The sequence below is a fragment of the Atractosteus spatula genome, chromosome 13, assembly GCF_055471065.1.
Source record: "Atractosteus spatula isolate fAtrSpa1 chromosome 13, fAtrSpa1.hap1, whole genome shotgun sequence".
NCBI lineage: Eukaryota > Metazoa > Chordata > Actinopteri > Semionotiformes > Lepisosteidae > Atractosteus > Atractosteus spatula.
The window spans coordinates 32,515,794-32,537,301 of NC_142718.1; the positions used below are offsets into that span (position 1 = coordinate 32,515,794).

Below are 21,508 nucleotides of genomic sequence, written 5' to 3' on the forward strand. Positions count from 1 at the left end.
TTAATGTTGGGACTATAAATGCAGAAACATAAGCTATAAATGTAATATGTAAAATCCTGTAACTAACCTGAGCTTGAAGAAGGCATTTGTGAAAAATAATCAGGGGTTTATGCTGGCACATCATTTTTCATCTTCTTTACAAAGTGGGAATGTATTAAAACCAAATGCTAGTTTAAAAGAATAGCACAGAGTGACCACATAGATTCCTGAGACTTGAAGGAGTGTTTTACTTTAAATGCCTCTTTTAAGTCTTGAACTGGCACTAAGAAAGGACCTTTGGTTTAAGTAGTCAAAATCCTCAAAGGCATTGACAGTCAGTTTCTTCAGAACCAACAGTAAAACATGAACCAATGGACACACATTGAAACTACAATGGAGAGCACTAACCAAGACCCTGTTGTTAACTCTGACACCTTAACTTCATTCAGGAAACAGCTGAGTGAGATCTTCAACTCACTTAGCAGCTAACAAACAAACTAAATGGCCCAAAAGGCCTCCTCTCATTTATAATATTTTTATTTGCTTATGTGTACGTTTACTGATGAATTAATTGTGCTGTCTACTCTGTAGACAGGCCAGACTGAAATAATTCAAGACATTAAAAAAAATAAACTTAGATTACAGTAGTGAAAACACAGCTTGTATTTGATTACTGCATGGAACCCCATTACAGTGTCTTTAATGATTTTCTTTCACTTATTTGTTATTAAAATAATATATATATAACATTAATTATAATATTGTGAAGGGTGATAACAAGAAATTATACTAATGTATTAAGTATTAATCAATCAGCCAAAATCAAGTTTTCTAAAGGTATTCTTTGAAATGACCAATAAAGGCTCATAATTCGGGTCTCCAAGAATGAAATGACTTGTGCTAAAATGTTGTTTTCTAAAAATACAGCATAATACAAATGTCTAAAAATATGAAATTATCAAATAAAGCTTTCTAGTCCCCTTTCACTATGAGTTATAGTGTCTCACGTTCTGACATGGAATATACAGTACGTTGGCTTGTACAGCCCCCCTCGTGCATTAATAACAGTCTTCTGTTTTTCTTTCACGTCTCCATGTGATTTCAGGGGCCGGTTCTCAGTCGTCAAGAAGTGTGTGCACAAAGCTACTAAAAGGGAAGTAGCTGTTAAATTTGTCAGCAAGAAAATGAAGAAGAAGGACCAAGTGGCGCATGAGGCAGATATTTTGAGGCGTCTACAGCACCCACAGCTCCTCACCTTGTGCGACACCTATGAATCCGCTGGCAGTTTCATGTTGGTGTTACAGCTGTACGTGTCAGATCCCACTCCTTTCACTGTTCCCTATTCTTTCCCTATTCATGGCAGTAAGGCTTTACCTTTTGCAAAATAAAACTGTTTTGCAAAACTGTTTTTTTAAGACTAAACTATTTTTGTTTTTTAACTTTAAATTTGACAAAATAGCTTTAGTCATTTGCTTTTCTGCAGTACAGGATTCAATTCGTGTTATCTGTGGCACAGGATTTGTGCAAATCCTAAACTGAAAAAAACAGCATTATCAAAAGCAGTCCTCCTATAATAACTTATGGAGTTCGTATGCTACATTTATAACTGTATTTCACTGAGAAAAGGCATATTTGTAGTCTGTTGACCTAGTCTGACTTTTCTTTTTTTTTCAGCTTGGCTGATGGGAGACTTCTGGATTATCTTGTTTCCCATGATGAACTAATGGAAGAAAAAGTGGCTTTTTATGTCAGAGATACTTTGGAAGCTGTGCAATATCTCCATAGCTGCAGAGTTGCACACTTAGATTTAAAGGTAAGTTCAAGGAGAAATATTTGCTAAAATTGCATCCAATATAATGTACCAATGTTAATAATCATAATTCCTTCTCCTGATAAGTGAACTACTAATTCCCACAAAAGCATTAACAACAAAGCTAATAATACCTAAAAGTTTTATAAACAGTCCATCCATTTAAAAGCACATTAAATCAATTCAATAATTTATGTATTGCTTTCTGTCAACAGCCGGAAAACCTTTTAGTTGATCTCCACATTCCAGTTCCTCGTGTCAACATCATAGATTTTGGTGAAGCCATTCAGATTACAAACCACTTTTATGTCCACCAGCTTCTGGGAAACCCAGAGTTTGCAGCTCCAGAACTGATCCAGGGGACTCCTGTAGCTCTTAGCACAGATATCTGGAATATTGGAGTTCTGGCGTATGTTATGCTAAGTGGCGTCTCCCCGTTTTTGGATGAGAGCTTGGAGGAGACTTGCATGAATATTTGCAGACTTGATTTCAGCTTTCCTGATGAGTTTTTCAGCGGAGTCAATCAGGCTGCTCGAGATTTCATTACATCGCTCCTTCAGGGAGACCACAGAAAAAGACCCACTGCTGCCACCTGTCTGCAGCATCCCTGGTTACACTCCCACAGCAGTGAATACTCCAAAACCCCACTGGACACTTCACGGCTGGCCTCCTTCGTTGAGAGACGCAAGCAGCAGAATGACGTTCGGCCTCTAACTAATGTCAAGAGCCTTGTGTCGAGCAGCATGGGTCGCACCTTATAAAAATGGTCAAATGGTGTATAGCGGTATGTATTATAGCCTGAAAGGACATTTGTAAAATTAATATTTGATACTTCATAAATGAAGTAAAAAAAACATGCCTTCTTTCTGTAAAGATAAACAGTTGTAATCTAAAATGGTTTAAATTTCTAATTTTGATTCTGTTTCTTAACTTAAAGGTGCATTAAGGATTTTTACAACCTAACTTGTAAGATAGCCAAGGAACAGTAATTGGAATACTCAGATCTATGTCAGACATTATCACAAATTCACAATGTTTGATATTATATTTGTTAGAGGTTTATTATGCTATAATTTGTTTAAGTGTTTTTATGTGGTTATCTATTCTTTTATCTATACATATTGTAAGTTCACATTAGTGTTCTAAAATCTTCACAAGAGGTGAGAAAGAAAATGCTACATTTCGATACATTTTAAAAAATCCTTGAAAGTAAAATTACTTAAGAATGTAAATTAAAATAGAATGTGCTCAAGTAGGGCTAAGGTCTGCAAGATGGGTAACAGATATTCTTTTTAGGTAAAACAGAGCTGCTCTTACAGAAGTTGTATTAGTATTAATTAAAGATTTATGGCAAGTGTTTACAATATGTGGTTTTTATCCTGTAATCTAGCGATCCTTTGGAACCTTAGAGTTTTCAAGAGGGTCTGCAAAAAAAAAATCATAGGGAGGATTTCAGCAGATGAGTATAATCAACACCGACAGCTCTGAAATGCCACTGGAAGATTGTTGAGAAATGCCTTTTTTTTCCCATGTAACGTTGTTTCTGTGATAGGGCTCTTTGATGTCTTTAAACAGTTTCACCATTCAGGAAATTGAAAAAGAAAACAGGGTTAATAAAAAAAGCCACATTTGCATACCCTAAAAATCCCATAAAGCATTGCTCGACATATAATCTTGGTCACAATGTGATAAAAGGGTAATGAAACTAAAAACTCCAAACAATAGAAACCTCCAAACAAAAGAAACAACATGTTTTTATAAGGTCCCTTCACCTTGAAATATACACTCAGAACCTTTTAATACCTCACTTTATGTGGAAACATGGTGAACAATGAGCCTTAACACAATATTTATTTTAAATAAAATCAACATATTATCATAAAACTTCTAATTCTAATTTTTACTTTTCATTTCTTTGTAAATTCATTGCATATTATTTGCTTTTTAAAACAGTCATGTATTCTGTGAGGAACATTTTTATTAACCTACACGTTGTTTTGGTTTTGAACACTTAAGTAGTTTCTCTTTTCTTGAGCTTTTGTATTATAGAAAACGATGTGAAGAGTCATAATATAACTGTGCGTCATACAAAGGTTATTATTCTGTGAAACAAAGAAATCAAAGCTTTAAGAGTGATTTAAGATTGATTTAATATTGCCTTCACACTATGGGGGGGTGGGGGGGGAGGGGCAAAATGTGATGGTTTGCACTGCTGCTTCACAGTTCCGAGGTCCTGGGTTCGATTTCAGCTTTTGTCTGTGTGGAGTTTGTGATCGACTACTCTGAATTGTCACTATAAATACAATCACATGAGTCCAATGGATGATAAGAGGAGGCCCTGCTGTGTATGAGATTACAACCTTGCAAAGTTCCCTCATGCTAGCCATTGTTTTAGCATATAATGTTTTATTAATCGAGGGAGCATTCTACATTCTTAATATTTCTTTCATTAATCATATCATTAACAATGATGGGTGGGTGATCAGCCGCATATACAAAATATTCAGGATTGACATTTTATTCCAGGAAAAAAATGTTCTTAAGATAAATATGCATTTTATAAGGTGTACTGTATGTCTTTCAGGCAAATGCAGGGAATTGGCTATTTTTAATCTTAATTAAGGATATTATTTCCAAACCTTTAAAATCTAGAAATCAAACACCATTGTATTCATGCAGGTATTCATCATAGCAATTAGTTACTTAATTACTAATAGTAATTAGTATTCAAGAGAAGTACTTTGCAATTCTTTAGTCACTAGAGGTGACTAATGTCAGAACAATATGCTACCAAAATGTGTGATGCCATATTATGTTTTTTCCTTTGGTTTCTAAATATTAAATCTGCAATTTCTGTAATCCTGCTCAAACCCTGGTCCTGGCTAGAGCTACGTACTGTACTATTCATTGAGTTTCCCTGCTGACTTGTATATGTAGTGTTCTACGAAATACCATGCACTCTTGTACAACAACGTACTGTAAAAGTAGATAGTGAAATTCAGAAAAAACTGCACACCAACAAGAAGATGAGCTACAGGTACTGTATGTGTTTTTAATGTTTCACTTCAAACTGTTGTTTTTTTGTTTAATTCTAAAAGAAATCTTCAGTGTTGTTTTAGCATGCCTCTAATTTTTTAATTTTTTTCAATGCCAATCATTCCATATTCCATCAAATTAATCATTAACTCTCTGAATTAAAAACAGAGAAGCATATGTGTCTTATAAGGTTGTGATTGGGATTTAAGATTAAAATAAACATGCACAACAAAGGATTGCTAGGCCAAACCAAACTTAAGGCCTTTCTTTTAAGTTGAAAATACTTGACCAGAGGTCTGAAATTTGTGAAACTGCTCCTTGTCTGCACAAGGAATAGTAGATGTTGGGATGAATCAAATTACCAGGCCAAATCACTGTGTTATTTGCCAAGAACACCAAAGTGAAGCTTGTATACAGTTCATCATGCCCACTAGAATTAGAATAACTTTGTACTGTAAATGACCAATGCCATTAGAAGACAAGACAGCTTTTCAGGTTTCTGTAGCTCTGTGCTAATTAAAATTGGACCAAGCAGCAATGCACGTTACAATGGTATGATGATGCTTAATCAGAATGTATATACTGTCCACCACTGCAGCATTTGTATCTCTGATGTTGAACTGATCGCAAAACTGGTATCAGCTGGTGATTGATGGGACACTGGTTAAAACTGCTGCACTGACTAATTGTTGTAAAGTCTCATTTTCCGCTTAACAGTCATTCACAAGGTTGAAACTATTATCATTAGCATCTATTTATTAACTACAGATGTTCTGTACCGCATTTGCTTGGTTCACTGCAATAGCATGCAACATTCAAATTACATTCAAACACGCAGTCTGCAGTATTTTGTACATAATTCTGTGTAGAAGCTTCAAGACACAACATCTAGAAACAATATCTTTCTTGGACCACACAAGCTGTGTTTGTTATTGTATGTTTAATAAAGAGCTTGTTTCTAAAATGCTTGTATTTTTTGTATTCTACTTACACTATATACTGTAGTATATAAATTACTACTGAATTAATCAGAAATGAATTCCTAGATACCTTTATTCAATTTTCATGGTACTTGGTAAACATTTCATAGAGATAGTGTCCATTTAGGTAATACTGTACATCTATATTATATTATATTCTCTTACTAACTTTAAAAAACAGTCTCAACAGTGCATGACATGAAATGTATTTAATATCAACAGCTAACTGTGGTTATGAGTAACTGTGGTCATAGAGTTTGAATAGAACTTTTTTATGTATATACTTTACAACCAGATGATTATATATTTTTATACAACCAGATGATTTTGTTTTATTGAGATACTGTACCTACAGATCTTTTATGGAGAACAACATTAGATACAAGCAGGTAAATGCAAAAAGGGAGCTGTATCAGGGGACCAACTTTAATTCGTCAGCAAGTTACAATAAGAATCTGCTTTGCAGTTACCCATCATACTACTTTGCGAAAATATTACGTTAAGTGTGGTTTTGAAAACATGATCCTCTGCAAAATCACTACAGAGAGCAGACAGAAGCAAACCTAAACTTGTGGTGCCATACTCTTTAAAACTCCCGCTTCATTCATAGAGTGCTGGAATTGGAAACACTTTCATTTTGTTCTAATATGTTTCTACATATTGCTTCAAAAAAAAGCATTCATGTGATTTGCAAGTCATTACAACTGGAAAAAACAACAAAAACATTTTGTCTACATATTATTAAATTACTTTACAAAAAAAGGCCTTATCATTCTGAAAATCACAGTGAGCTATGCAAGAAAAAAAGATGCCGATGCAGTGATCCCTGGTTTTATTTTCAAAACAAAGTACACATTTTTGCAAAAGTTGATGAACAAAGCCCTTTTTTTCTGATAAACAGGCAACCATTTCTGAAAGTTCTGTTTATATAATACATTGATTTCTGAGTGTTGCATACTGGCACAACAAGAGGTTATCACTTTATATCTCTTCTCAAATTATTGCTGGCATCATGCCCGATGTATTAGCACTATATTTTTAGATATAGAGCTGAACTGTCCAAAGGGATAGCTACAGTAATTGTACACCTGCAATAAGGTTAGCATGATGTGCATGACTAAAATATATGTTTATTCTTGAGTTAGACGCTATCGTACTCCAATGTATACATCAGGTTGCTTAATCAAATCCTAGAATCTTTATTGCTTGTGGTCAAATCAGTCAGGCTAAGACCAAAGCAGAAAATACATTTTTTCAAATAGCATTCTGACGTGCATATTTCCGCTGCCTTCTTTCCCTATTTAATTCGTAATTTTGTAATTGTACTAAAAATACATTTTAATCCAAATGACAAATGAACTTTATGATACTAGTACAATGTGTTATAGTTTAAGTGCAAAAGGCTAAATCAAACACTTGACATTTTTACATAGACAGAAATCAGAAAATCTCTACCTTAAAGTCGTGTAAAGAAAGAAAATTCTCACTACAGGTCCACTACATGGACATACTGTATATTTAATGCAGCTAATTACATACATGCGCTGGATTAGTTTTTTTGTGAATTTTAATTACTTACTAATTAACATCACATCGTCATACGACTTTGAATCGCGCACATTCTCGCCAAAATTACACGGAAAGACACGAAACGTACCGAGAACTAGCGGTATACTAGTACAACTAGTACAGAGAAATTTGTGGGATTTTCTAAATGAGGTTATACCACACAAAGTGATGCGGTGTCATGTCGAGTCGGAAATACACGATATATTCCGGCTACTGCCGAAGCAAGAGAGACATATTGGATTCTTTATGCGGTTATGTCACACAAACCAAGACAGACACAAGTCGGTGAAAGGGAACGAGTTCGTATCTTGTGTTCGTGTTGAACTGCAAAAATGGAAACTTTAGACGAGCTCATCATTAAGTTATATGAAGTTCAAGCAGTTAAATTTGGCACATTCCAGCTGAAGAGTGGGATAACTTCACCTGTTTATTTTGATCTGAGAGTAATCGTGTCTTACCCAGCTTTACTGAACCAGGTAACGTAACCAGTTTACAGATTTCACATTCACGTGCTTGTAAAACTCACGTGTTCCAGATCTTGAGTGTTTAAAAATGTCACTCTGCAAGATAAAATATCTAATATCCTCAAATGTGATGTGACCCGCATGCATATACAGAATATCAACATAACAAATTAGTGAAATAAAAGCACGCTATACCAGCACGCTCTCAGTCAAAATGGAAAAACAAGATGTTTTCAAACTAACCCCGATCTAATCAAACGTTAATTGTATAAACAGTGAGTAGACGTCTATTTTATTACCTAGTAATAGAGTACTGGTTTACTTTTATATAAAGAAAATGCTCCCATGAAATATCTTCTTACTTATTAATTAGTTTTACTGATTATTAGAAAAAGTTCTTATCAATTAAGATCGTAGTCGATATCACAGGTCCTAGAATTCTTATAAAAATTCATTTCAGCTGACTATACAGTATGTCACTGAAAAGCGATATAGGAAATTCGAGATGATTTTACTGGCAAAAAATATTACTATTTTAAACGACATTATGTCTTGAAAGTTTGATGATTATTTAAAAATATGTTTTTATTGTTAATACGTTGGTATAAATGGTGGCCTCTCTTGAAACCGATATTTTGAACTCGAGGAGTCCTTATGGTTAAATAGGGGTTAAATTAAAGAAAAATAAAATATTAAGGTTTTTTTTTGCATTCTGTATCTGGATCATTTCGAAACAGGTGTCCAGCCTTCTCTTCCAGTGTGCTCAGGGCGCAGAAGTGAAGTTTAACAGTGTGTGTGGAGTCCCCTATACAGCTTTACCCTTGGCCACCATCATGTGTTCTGCCCATCAGATTCCAATGCTTATTCGAAGAAAGGAAGCCAAAGATTACGGTATGCGAATTATGGAAAACTGTCCTCATCCATAGGTGTAGACATTCAAACGTTAACATCAGTTTATTTGCTTAATTTAATCAATCCCTTGTTTATATTATAGGTAATATGGGTAATGTCTTCTCCAGCGACTTCCCATAATTACATGGGTAATAATGGATCATTTTGACGATGATTTAGTAGTTCTACATGCTGAGCACTGCATTTGAAGTTGCCATGCTTACGTTTTTGTGACGTTCTGCCGGTGTGACACCTGACAAAGGCTTAACGGCTGAAACATTGTTTTTTCTTTCGAATTTTCAGCGTAGAAAGAAAAACCACAACGCCATTGCACACTGACACTGCCTCACGCCTGAGCGTGTTCTTGTCTTCAGCTGTTGTCACATAATCACGTTTTCTTCTGCACGTGCCTGTGTTGAGATGACTGATGAGGTATCAGCGAAAAAGCTTGCGCTGTTCCTAAAAGATTTCAAAGAGGTCCAGTGACACACAAATCGGAGAATCGCAAAGGATCAAGACCATTTCCTGTAACTCATAGTCACCTTTTAGATTGTGTGTCATGTGGGCTTCTTTGATTGTAGAGTTGTAGGGGCTGACAAAAGCAAGATATTGATTTGGGGAAAAAAGGTTGTTGGGATGAAAGATCTAACATGTTCCCTTTGATGCATTTTTTCTTCTTGTCATCTAAATAAAGGAACAAAACGCCTTGTGGAAGGTACCATCCATCCTGGGGAGACTTGTCTCATTATTGAAGATGTGGTGACCAGTGGAGGCAGCGTTCTAGAGACCGCAGAGGTGCTCCAGACGGAGGGCCTGAAGGTGACCGATGCCATAGTGCTGATGGACAGGGAGCAGGGGGGCAGGTCCAGGCTGGAACAGAAAGGCATCCGCCTGCATGCCGTGTGCTCCATTTCAAAACTCCTGGACGTTCTGCACAAAACTGGGAAGATCGATGCCGAGGTGGTGCGCAGTGTCAGCAGGTTCATACAGGAGAACCGCGCTTTTGAGTCCCCGAAAGGCAACAGTTCGACGCCAGCAAAGGAAGAGGATGAGAACTTGAGCTACGGTGCTCGTGCTGGACTGCCTTCAGTGCATCCCTTGGCGGCCCAGTTGCTGAAGCTGATGGAGAAGAAGAAGACCAACCTGTGTCTGTCGGCTGACGTGACGGATTCTGAAGAGCTGCTGAAAGTGGCAGATACTCTGGGTCCCTACATTTGTCTGCTCAAGACGCATGTTGACATCCTCCAGGACTTCCAGCCTGACTTCGTCAAGGCTCTGAAAGCTCTGGCGGATAAGCATGAATTCATGTTGTTTGAGGATCGGAAGTTTGCTGATATTGGTAACACAGTGAAACACCAGTACGAAGGTAATTTGACTTAAGTGGGAAACCAGGGCAGTTTGTAGATCATCAGACCCCGATTTAGCGTGTAGTAATTGTTTGTGATGGCTAAAGATACTGTAGTTGTCTTTTGCATTAATGGTGCACAGAGTGCTCCATCTCATTTAGGAGATTTGTCTTGACTTTATTGGAAAGGGAAAGGGAATGGCAGCCAAGCTGAAATTGAATAAAAACTGTCTTTTGGGACATCCAGGTACTTAAGTGTGCTTTTGAAACTAAATGCTTCTAAATAGAAATATTTAAAAAAACTTAAGTCAAATGTTTTTTTTTTAATTAAGAGCCCTGCATTAGAGTCCTGATTAGATTTTTGTGTTCAGATCCCTTAGTCCAGGTTTTAAAAATGCATTGTCCTGTTTTCATCACAAAACCTTCCTCTGGTTTTCTTCAATAGGCGGCATGTACCAGATTTCCACTTGGGCTCATATAGTAAATGCCCACGCTGTGCCAGGCCCTGGGGTGGTGAAAGGACTGAGTGAGGTGGGGAGACCCCTGAACAGGGGTTGTCTCTTGATTGCCCAGATGAGTTCACAAGGCTCCTTGGCGACAGGAGACTACACCCAGGCTACGGTTAGTATTGCAGTTTATACAGAGAAGAAATACCACTTTCTTTAACACGGTTTTAATCTATCCTATTAAAAATGACCTGAAGGCTAATATGAAGCACAATTTTAGATCTATGATACCGGTTATTTCACAATTCCTGAAGCAATACTGTGAACTCTAAACTTACTAAATTTTCTAAACTCTTAATTACTGTATGTGTGTATGAGCCTTCCTGTACTAAGAGGGAAATACAAGCTGTGAATGCAGTAACCAATATTTCCATGTTTTCACAGGTTAAAATGGCTGAAGAACATTCTGACTTTGTATTTGGCTTCATTAGCGTTTCTAAAATAAGCAGTAAACCTGAATTTCTTCATTTGACTCCTGGAGTACAAATGCAATCAGGGGGTGAGTATGGTTATGAAGAAATAGTCAGATGTGGATCTTAATAGGGGTATATTTGTCCTTAACATCTTGAACAACCTATGACATTAAAAGTCAAGGAGGAAAATATATAGCATACTGCATGTGAAAGTGAATTTTAGTGGACTTCTGTACTGTCTTAATGAATTTATATGACTAGAGTGCCAGAATACAAAATTGTACAGTATGATAAGATACAGTGCCTTGAAAATGTTATTACCACCTAACAAGTCTCATTTAGATTAATTATAGGTAATGTGTACACAGTGCAGTTCCATGGGTTTACTGAGCAAGACTGACAGCTAGGTTTTGAACGTTGCCACAAGATGGCGCTACAGTATCAAAAAATCAAAGATTGCTGCAAAGGTTGACACAGGAAGCAGTTATTAAGGTAGACTTTCACTTTAGTGTGTTTTAGTTCTAATTTAATTTTTATTTTGATCTTTTTGCCAGCATTACCATCAAAAATGTATTGCAGTCTGAGTTTTAAATCTCATTTTTTCTGCTTCAGAGATAAAAAACATTGATCAGTACATGTATCTGCTTCTACCAAACGCCTTCATTTTTTAGCACTTAAGTATTACAGGTCTCGTGTTAATGATTTGAATGGTATAGGCTTACAAAGGCCTTTGACCATTTAAGAGAAGTGCTTTATGTGAATCCACAGCAGACTGTGCCATAATATGTATGATGCAAGACTGCTGTCTGTATTCTCATCTATTACTTATCCTGTCGAGAATGCTCTGAAATTGAAGAAAAACAGGCACAAGGTAGAGTTTGTTCACAAACGTGTATTTACTGGAAACTGGAAAAAAACACAGGTTGGTTGCAATACAAATGAATAACTTGTTTTACATTTATTTTGAAGGAGATGCTCTGGGACAGCAGTATTTAAACCCAGAAGAAGTGCTTTTTAAGAGAGGTTCAGATATCATCATTGTGGGAAGAGGTATTTTACTGGCCCCAGATCGAGGGAAGGCTGCAGAAGACTACAGGACAGCCGGGTGGGCGGCTTACCTGAAGAGGATTTCTGGACCTCAAACCCCATAACTTCAATCATCAGAAAGAAGACTTACATTCCTTAATAAAAGCAGAAATTCAAACCGGACTTTGGTTTCTTTCTGTTCATACTAGGTGCTATTTTCCACTTTCCAGCCTTGAAAAACGAAATACATTTGAGTTCTAGAACTGGAAAAGCCCCTTTTCAAAATTTAGCATATTCAAAGCAGTTACTTTTCGGAACCAGCAATGTGACATCTTCATTTCATTCCTTCAGCAGCATCAGAGTGAATGTGTAAAGATACACATTAGCATAATAAATCAAAATTGTCAGAATTTAGCATTAAATTCTTCAGTTATGTATAGATACATGTGTGAACAGTTCATTATGTATTTCTAGTTCTACACTAGAAAAGGTAGAGCTAAAGATTCAGTTGTAAAAATACATTTCAAAATACTCTTGAAGTCCTTGTCTTTTGTTTGAAGCTGGAAACAAAAGTTCTTATCAAATCATTTGTTCAGTTATATATTTGACTGAAGACCAGCATTGCAGGTAAAAGGTTGGTAAAAATGATATATTTTGGGGTTGTCCAATAGTAGCCCTGGGAGGGATGAAATGTCTTTAAAATGTCATTTTAGCTAAGCTTCTATTTTACCTAACTAAATGTATTGTCTTTTACTACTCAATAGTATTTACCTAACAGATGCCCTTCTACAGAATGACATTAAAATGTGCGTACAAGGAGCAATCATGCAGGTACAGCAAGGCAAAAATACTAACCGTGAAGCTAGAAAACACTGGCAATCTTCAACTGAAGGGCTGCTCAGAATAATTGAAATGGTAAGAATTAAAACAGTACACAAAGTGGATACAGAGCAGAAATATAAACACCTTATGTATTCCATACTTACAGTACAGGAAATATCTGCAATTAGCAAGTTACATTTCCAGTCAGAGAATTAAAAACATTAGTACCTTACAGTGTAAGAGTTATTGAAAAATGTAGAAGGTGAAGAAAAAGAAGGAAATTACAGGAGGTCAGGCTTCAAATAATTTATTTTAAGATTATGAGAGTCTATCGAGAAGGAGAAGGCTCTGGGACAAGCAGAGACATGCAAATTGGTGGAAGGAAAAGAGAGGACAATTTGACCCTCATTAGCATAAAAGTGGTACAAAAAGATGTGGCGATGAAATGAACCAGGGAGTCATTACAGAATAAGAGATGCAGGGGACCCAGGACAGAACCCATTAGTAGAGCTGCTATGACCATTCAACAAGGACGGAAGAGGACCAGGTGCGCCCACTGACAAACATGTCTAGAGCTGAGAGAGGTGATAGAAGAATAAGGGGATCAAGTGTCGAAGAAGGTGTGAGATCAAGGAGGATTAAGACACATGAAATGGAGGGAGCATACTGTAATTTGGGTGAAGAGAATCATTAACCTGAGAGCAGCTTCTGCTCAAATGTGTCAAGTCAACGTCGGACTGGAGAGTGTCAAGCAGCAAGTCAAGCAAGAGGAAAATGGAGGGCTAAGCAATGCATCCTCTTCTCAAGGGCTTTAGAAAAAAAAGGGAAGAAGAGAGAAAGAACAGTAGTTCTTCAAGAGATGTGAGACGTAGTGTGTTTTTTTTAAGGGATACACAATAAAATGGAAAAAGATTGATAAAAAGAGTATAGGGCTGTTGAAGAGGGAAGAAATACAGTGTAGGGAAAAAAATCAGTTAGGGATAAACCTGAATGGTAGTTTTATGGCCCTGGACCAAAGAGAAGATATCCAAATCATTTCTCTAACTCACACTAGCTCTAACATGCAAAAAGATGTTGCATGCTGCTTATCTCTCCAATTTTGAAAAGGGGCTTTGCCTTTCTGAACAAACAGCTTAGAATCTTTTTACAAATAGGTGTGATACTAGCAATTTGCCAGTGTTGACACAGAATGTTGTTTTGTGAGTCCATTGGTTGAAAGCTGTCTGTATTGACCTTAGCTATGATGTGACATAGTTGTTGTTCTGCTTCCAAATTAATTATCATGGATTCTTGTTTTTAAAATGTCATTGAAGCATACATTTCCACATGTGAGTGCATTTATAAATCCACACTGCAGGAGACCTCATTTACATTTTCTAATGTATCTGACACAGGAAGGGTTTCCCAAATTGTACAATTTTCATATACTGTGCCTGCAATCAAAATCTGGCACAGTATGCAGCTTTTCAGACTAACTGTGTATTATATTGAAAATCTGATACTCTTTAATCCATTACGCATATCCCATTTACTGAAGTGACGTTAGAGATACTATACATAAAATAGTTTATGTTAGAATAATTCAGAGTCTTGCAGGATAAAATGATTTTTAAGAATCTGTGGTAAGAGCCCAAAACAATCCACTTTAACAAAGGGTCAAGGACAACAAAGTCTTCTCTGCATAATCCTGAAACTATCTGTAAAATTGAGATTTAAATTATGCTTTATGGTATATCACCCACCTGACCTTCATGTGTTCAAAAGAGCAAAAGGAACTTACACAGCAGCTTTTGTCCAAACTCAGGGAAGCACAGAAAATGCACTCTGACCCATGTACAGTACTTCCTAGTGATAAAAATACAACAATGTTCTAATGTGTATGTCAGTGTTGGACTGTTCCTGTGTTAAGAATTTTCGTATTGTATACTGAGCACTGTATATCTACTAGAATTTACGCAGATACTGCAGTTCATCGAAAGGCTTCAGCTCAATTTCTGCTCTTCTCCGTAGTCATCTCAAACACACACATTGTTTATCACACCTATGGGTGCATGTTTAGATATACAAAAAAGAAGTGCATAACACAAACCAGGAGAACCTGTATATATAAATAAACAGCATACATTATTTTCACATTAATCTATTATGAAACACACACTGTGTTTTATTGTTCAGATTAGAAGTCATTCTTCCCTTCTCCTATCCTTTCACTGAAAATTAGCTTTTCAACTTTATATTTTTAAAATATTTTTAATTTTTATTATGGGCTCTTCAGAGTGATTTTGCTAGCCTACAGCGAAAGGCCAGGAAGCGGACTCAATTTGCAAGCCGTATGGAAATCTTTGTGTAAATTAGTTGCAGCAGGTGGGTGGAAAAAAGCGAGACAGGTGCTTTTTTTCAGGTTAATGAAACTGCTCTATGCGCCACTCAATGCACCTTTCTATTCTATTTTACAATCATCTCCGAGTGCAGAGATCAGCCAACAGACCTATCATATCACCTCCATCAGCCCTAATTAACAAACTGACACACTCCTTAGTTTGCATAGAGTCCATGCTGGAAAAGCCAAGGGACTTAATCACCTCCCTCGGCCCACCCCCTAGTCCTTGTGTAAATATTTGATCAGAGCAAACGCACCGTGCGACAGGTGTGCAGAAGAGGATCCTCTCTCTTTAAAGACTAATATATTTTCCCCCCTCTTACCTCTTCTGATAAATGGAGGGGTTGCTATTTTTACCCCGACTATATAAACTGGTCTACTGGCGTATAGGTTCATTTCCCCTAAGGACGCAGAAATGAAAAAGGTGACATTTCTTTGGGAGAACTGCCGACGTGTCATTCACTGGAAAGCAAACAAGCTAGTGACAGGTAAGACGTTCGTGTACGTGATTCAGACTCTACATCTCAACTTTCGGTAACAATTCTAATCAACCGCCACTTTTTATTCCTTTTGTTCAATTGATTACATCCCAGACTTTAAACTAATTTTGTTTGATTCCTCTCGTTTTTTCAAATTGGTTTAGGACCTCACCTTACATGGAAATGAAGTTCACCTGGACAGGCTTGGGAGAAGAAGACAACCTGAAGACGAAAGCTGTTCTTTTCAGAACCTGAAGACGACATCGCAAAGGTCAAACTACTCAGATTCAAGAAGAGTTCTGCAAAAAAATGACTTTAGGGTTGTGTTGACCTTACACGGAGACTCAGATTATTTCTGTATTTGCCTCACGTTGAGCCAGACGTACAATACCTGAAGACGAAGTTTTGTTCGTTCGGCTCGCGTTAAGCAGGTACAGATTGTCGACCCATCTGAATCCAGAACCACGAAAATTAAACAACGATATTTACTTGGAGACATGCAGAGGACAGAACCTATAACGGAGGCGCGTAAATCATGAAACCGAGGACTACTTCAAATTGTGCCTTTATTCAAAAACGTTCAATTTAATAAATCGTCCTAGGGCAGATTTTGAAGCGAGGGATTTTCAGATTTTTATTTATAAGGATTTTTGAAGCTTTACCTTCTCTGTTAAACGTATAGAGTACTTGGTACAGGTTTGATAGACTTCATATTCGTCCTCGCCCCTTCTCTGTAATTCACTTAGAAAGTGTATATTTGATTTACACCATTCGAAGTCATGGTGTGTGAAAAAAATATCACGTAGCGTTTAGGTGAAGAAAGATAAAACGCTTTACTTACTATTTCCTGTTATTAAAATGTTCATTTCCTAAAACAGAATATCTTGTATGATTCTAGACGGAACTTCTAATAATGTTTTTTTTTTTTTAAATGAAAGAAATCATTACTTGCATTTAGATATACTTAAGTCACAATTAGGCTACTTACATGTAGGTCTCTGCAGGAGTTTGTACAGTATGTGTATGCCAATATTGTTCACTGCAAGTGGAAGTCAATAAAAATAAGTACCCGCAACAAATAATCTGACACCCACAAGAAGTTCTGAATAAGCGTTTATATTTAACTACATCAACCATTTCCCCAGCCTGCTTTTTGGAAGGATTTTGAAAATTTCTGCGTATAAAGAAGAATCCGTATGGATTGCTGCAAAATAAAGAAAATGAGGGAAACCGGTCTTACCGAAACGACATTACTGTACAACGCAGCCACCGGCACACAATTTTCATTTAACCAAAGTTTCCAGTGATTCACCACCCAATGTTTTGTAGTGCTAACGAGTTCATCTTGGAACAACTTTACATGCTTTCATTATGAAACTATTCTGTAACAATAAACTAACACACCGTTGCTCCTATTTGATTTTTTAAAGTGAAGTCTAACTATCAATTCATCCGGTTTATCTCTACAACAAATTGTTATAGCAGTATGAATGCGTAATGCCATTTGTCTTAAACACTCCCACATGAATGCTAACTTTATCCATGTCCAGTTTAAAAATTACAATGTACTCTTGGAGATGTAAGTTCTTGCCAGAGACTGAATGCACTGGAAGAGTAAACAAGCTTTCTGCTAGTCATCTGGACACCCAAAAATCTACAGTACATACAGTATGATGCAGCTAATAACACATTAAAAACAAATCCTTAGAAAAACTATGGACTCCGAGGGAGCAGACTAATATAGAAAATGCATCTGGTGTATTTTTAAAATAAATATCTGTGTTAAAAAAAGTCATACACTGCATGCATTTTTTTAAGAACGGAGATGATAACTATTAGGCATTACCATGGAAACCAACACCAAGACTTGTGACATAAGCAGCAGCTCTAACATGTTTAACAAACACTTTAATGGAACAGCGTAAAACATTAACTACAGAAAACAGCATGGTCAATAATATGAAGGAGAACATCTGTCACTTTAGCTCCCCTGACGTCCTAGATCTACTTATTAGTTTATAGCCCTGAATCTGAAAAAAAGAAAAAGCCATTTTCATGCTCTGTTTGAGTGTCACTTATTGACTTCTCAACCTTTTTTTTCATTTTAACATAACATTTCCAGAACCCTATTAGTTCTATATTACAATATATACTGAATTTGAATTTGCTAGATTTTAGAGAAAATCCTTGTTAAATGTATCATTATTTTACACCTTATGTTATTATGTCTATTGCTGCACAACAAAAGATCAAATACAATTTTCTTGAAGTCTGAATAATTCCATTGGTTGCCTTCCATTCTATCACATATAATTAGTACTTATCACTCCTGTTTCTTTTAAATTTACAAGTTAAATTTACTATAACATGAGGTTGTGAAAGATGGTAAATTCTTTACCCAAGACTTCCAATCAAGTCCTGCCTAAGCAAGTGGAGACAACTAAAGAAATTTGTCAAGGGCTCACAAAACCTACTACAAGGAGAATTTATTTCTCACATTCTAAGCTACAGTTTCTGTTATCAGATATCATTTAATGTCAATTTGTTGTGTATTATAAAGAATGATTATCTCAAACTATAGGGAGAGAATGAAGGACTGTTTTACGGCCATACTGTAGAAGTAGCGTATCATTCAGTGTGTTTCATCTTTAAAGAATGTGACTCTATTCTAGTACGCTTTACAGAGGTTGTGGTCCAACAGAAGCAGGACAACAAATGTAACTAGACTGAATACTGAATTGTGTCTCAATGGCAGCTGAATTCAGCCCACTGCCATGTTCCTTTGGCTTGTGAGAGAAAGACATTTTAGAAAAACTACTGGATTTGTGTATAGATTATAGGGCTTAATATGAGACATTATCATTGATTCTCCAATAATCTTAATGGCACTGTAGTGACGTTTTATTTATTATTATTTATTATTATAAAACAAATAGCAGCATTCTTTCCCTGGGTGACCAAAGATTAATGTAATCTAGTAATACTAATGTGTGTATATATACAGTACATACTGCACACATATTATAATATGTACAGTAATTATATCACATATTGTATACATACAATAATGTAAAGACATCAGAAGTATTTCAAGCTCAAACCACAATTGGCAAAGCAAAAACCAGGATGGAAGAGAATTCATGTCAGTGAACCAGTGTTTAAAGAAGGAAAAAGTAACATTTTCAATAATATTTTGGCATATAAAACCTTTTAGCTATTTAGCACATATTTTAAAAGTCAGTTTAATATGTTACACTTTTGCAAAGACAGGGACCTACTGTACCAGGGAATTGACAATCAAAAGCATTCAGTTTTTATAACGTAACATAAAGAAATTGCCTTTAGAGCAACATAAACTTACAATTACAAACAAAAGAAAGGTGTCTGCAAAAAGAACATAAAATAAGGATGTTTCACAGGCATGGGTTAAGTAGTTAGGAAAACTGCTTATGCTCTGTTCATGTAAGCTTTAGAAAAGTTCAAAGTGATCTTACTCTCTGAATTTTAATACATTTGCATACATGACCCGGGACTAGTTTTTCAAGATGAACAGAAGCTACAGGTATATACATTCAAGACAATCATCTACCAAGTTCTGTGTTAGAGCAGAACCTGGAAACAACACAAAACAGAAACTTAATTTCTTCACAGTTAAGAACTGTTTAATTATCAGATACTCTCCCTTAAAATTCAGGATTCACATCATTTTTGCTTTCTTTTCTCTGAAATTTTTTTTAACCTGCAATTCATGATAGTACTGTAAAAACTAATATAAAAATATATTAAGTTTGACTTTATCTTTATGTAAAAGGGAAAAGAAAATGTCAAAATGAATCACAATTGGGCACCATTTGGTGCATATGTTTCATTGCATATCTTTTTGAAACACTACTACTTGCATGAAAATGCACAATGTTTGAAAATTGTGTTGCAGTGATAAAGCAATATTACACCTGAAATATACAATTTCTAATTCATTCCAAGTACAAAAACAATCAAAACGTAAAATCCTTGTAAAGGAGAAATGTACAGTACAACGGCTGTAAAATTAAAAAAAAAGGCTCAGTAACAGCCTACAATGCTACCTTTTTGACTATCAATCTACTTTTTACTTTTGTTTCTATTGCTCTACACAGCAGCTGACAAATTTGTATTGTGAAAATTTTTCTTTGCTATAATGCAAACAGCTGTTGTAAGCTCTGTTTATGCCTGAAGTGTTTTTATGCTGTTCCTTCAGCACAGGTACAGATAAATAATGTAAGGAATTACAAAGACAACGATGCCTGTTCCCCTCTTGTTCTAACTAATATAAAAGTAATGTTGCATGGTAAATCAACCATTACTCCACTACCTCCCAAAGTATTCACTTTACATTTTGTGATGCTGGGTATAACTAACAACTACTGTATATTATATACATTTCTGTGTAAACTGTTGTTGAAGGCTTTAAATAGCAAGGAGGACAAAACAGGTGGAAATATACCCATTACAATTTTTATTTGTACAAAATGACTATTTAGTGATGGTCTTTAAAAGCTACAGAAAACTAAAAATCTTATTAAATATTTGCCAGTTAGGTCATTGAATAATAAACTGGCCTATCATTCAAGAACAGGATAAATGTTGATTAGAGAGCAGTAAGAATTATAATGATGTGAAGGACTGGTTCTTGTATAAATGGGACAAGAAAGGTAGTCTTGATAACACACAGTACAAAGGGTTTTCAAAGTGCTATTACTTCATCACAAATAAGCATTGCTTTTGATATTATTTGACTCCATTTTGTCTAGAAATATTCTAGATCATTGCTTTTCTTGGGTGGTAATTACCGATTTGGATGTGGGTTTTTAAATAGTAAGAATACTCTTTATTGAAGCGACAACTTTAGTTTTAATGGGGTTTAAGGGAGTTTGAAGAGAATTTAAAAAACTCAAATCATCATAAATCTTGAATGAACAACTGAAAACAGATGCAAAATGTTCATCTCAAATTAACTTTTTAAGCATATGGCTTTCCTTTTGTACCTTATTAGTAGCTGTACAGAAAGCTTTATATTTTGTTTAACAGTGTTTTGCACCCATCTGTGTTTAGCTACAGTTCTGCACATATTTATTCTACACATTGCAAACTAAACAAAGTCTCAAAACCAGCATCCTGGTCAACACCCAAAATGCTAACTAACAGATACCTTTCCAGTTCTCTGTTTCATAGTGCATCTGTTGCCGATTCAAAGAGAAGCTATACAGAGAATAAGTTGCATGTTACTATTATAACATTTTTCTCATTTATGTTCCTTGTCATCTGCATCTGTAGTATTAGGCTGCAATGATGTATTTATGAAGTTATGTTTTTTGACTAATTTCACACATTCTTAAAATTTCAAAAACTCAAAGAAACTTTCTATTTTAAACTTTCTTAGGTTTATAATTAAGTTTCTATTAGTTTTTCCCACAGAACACAAAGTAATTGAAACATTGCTTTCTTTTTATTTTTAGCTCAATGTTTATACTTTCTAGTTGAATTAACATAAAAGAATTTAAAATAATGAGAAGAAATAAAACTTTGATAATTCAATGCAAAATGCAGGAAAAATGATCAGTACAGGATTGATTTTCAAACTGTCCATTTGTGGAATTCAAACATAGGTGTAATAACACAATCATGGCAAAGAGTGCCAAATTGTTTATACTGATTGTTATTGATAAAAATATATTTATTGTCATCTGTATTGAAAATAACCCTGCTACAGCAGTTCTGCTGGTATCTGTTTCATCTTTTTGGTGAAATACAAAGTAATCAAAAGACACA

General features: G+C 35.6%; 2 protein-coding genes across 2 annotated transcripts in view; both read left to right on the forward strand.

Annotated features, from left to right (window-relative positions):
- The window catches only part of kalrna (kalirin RhoGEF kinase a), a 209,033-nt gene extending 205,367 nt beyond the window's left edge, over window positions 1–3,666 (forward strand). The window contains exons 57-59 of the mRNA XM_088930063.1: window positions 1,085–1,285; window positions 1,654–1,792; window positions 2,005–3,666. Of these exons, the coding sequence (XP_088786189.1) occupies window positions 1,085–1,285; window positions 1,654–1,792; window positions 2,005–2,550 (886 nt within the window). The 3' untranslated portion in view covers window positions 2,551–3,666. The remainder of the gene's footprint in view (window positions 1–1,084; window positions 1,286–1,653; window positions 1,793–2,004) is intronic.
- Window positions 3,667–7,628: 3,962 nt separating this feature from the next.
- Window positions 7,629–12,200, forward strand: umps (uridine monophosphate synthetase). The gene is made up of 6 exons (XM_088930509.1): window positions 7,629–7,850; window positions 8,576–8,729; window positions 9,424–10,095; window positions 10,520–10,695; window positions 10,965–11,079; window positions 11,963–12,200. The coding sequence occupies exons 1-6, from the start codon at window positions 7,707–7,709 to the stop codon at window positions 12,142–12,144; spliced, it is 1,443 nt and encodes a 480-aa protein (XP_088786635.1). The 5' UTR covers window positions 7,629–7,706; the 3' UTR covers window positions 12,145–12,200.
- The last annotated feature ends 9,308 nt before the right edge of the window (window positions 12,201–21,508 follow it).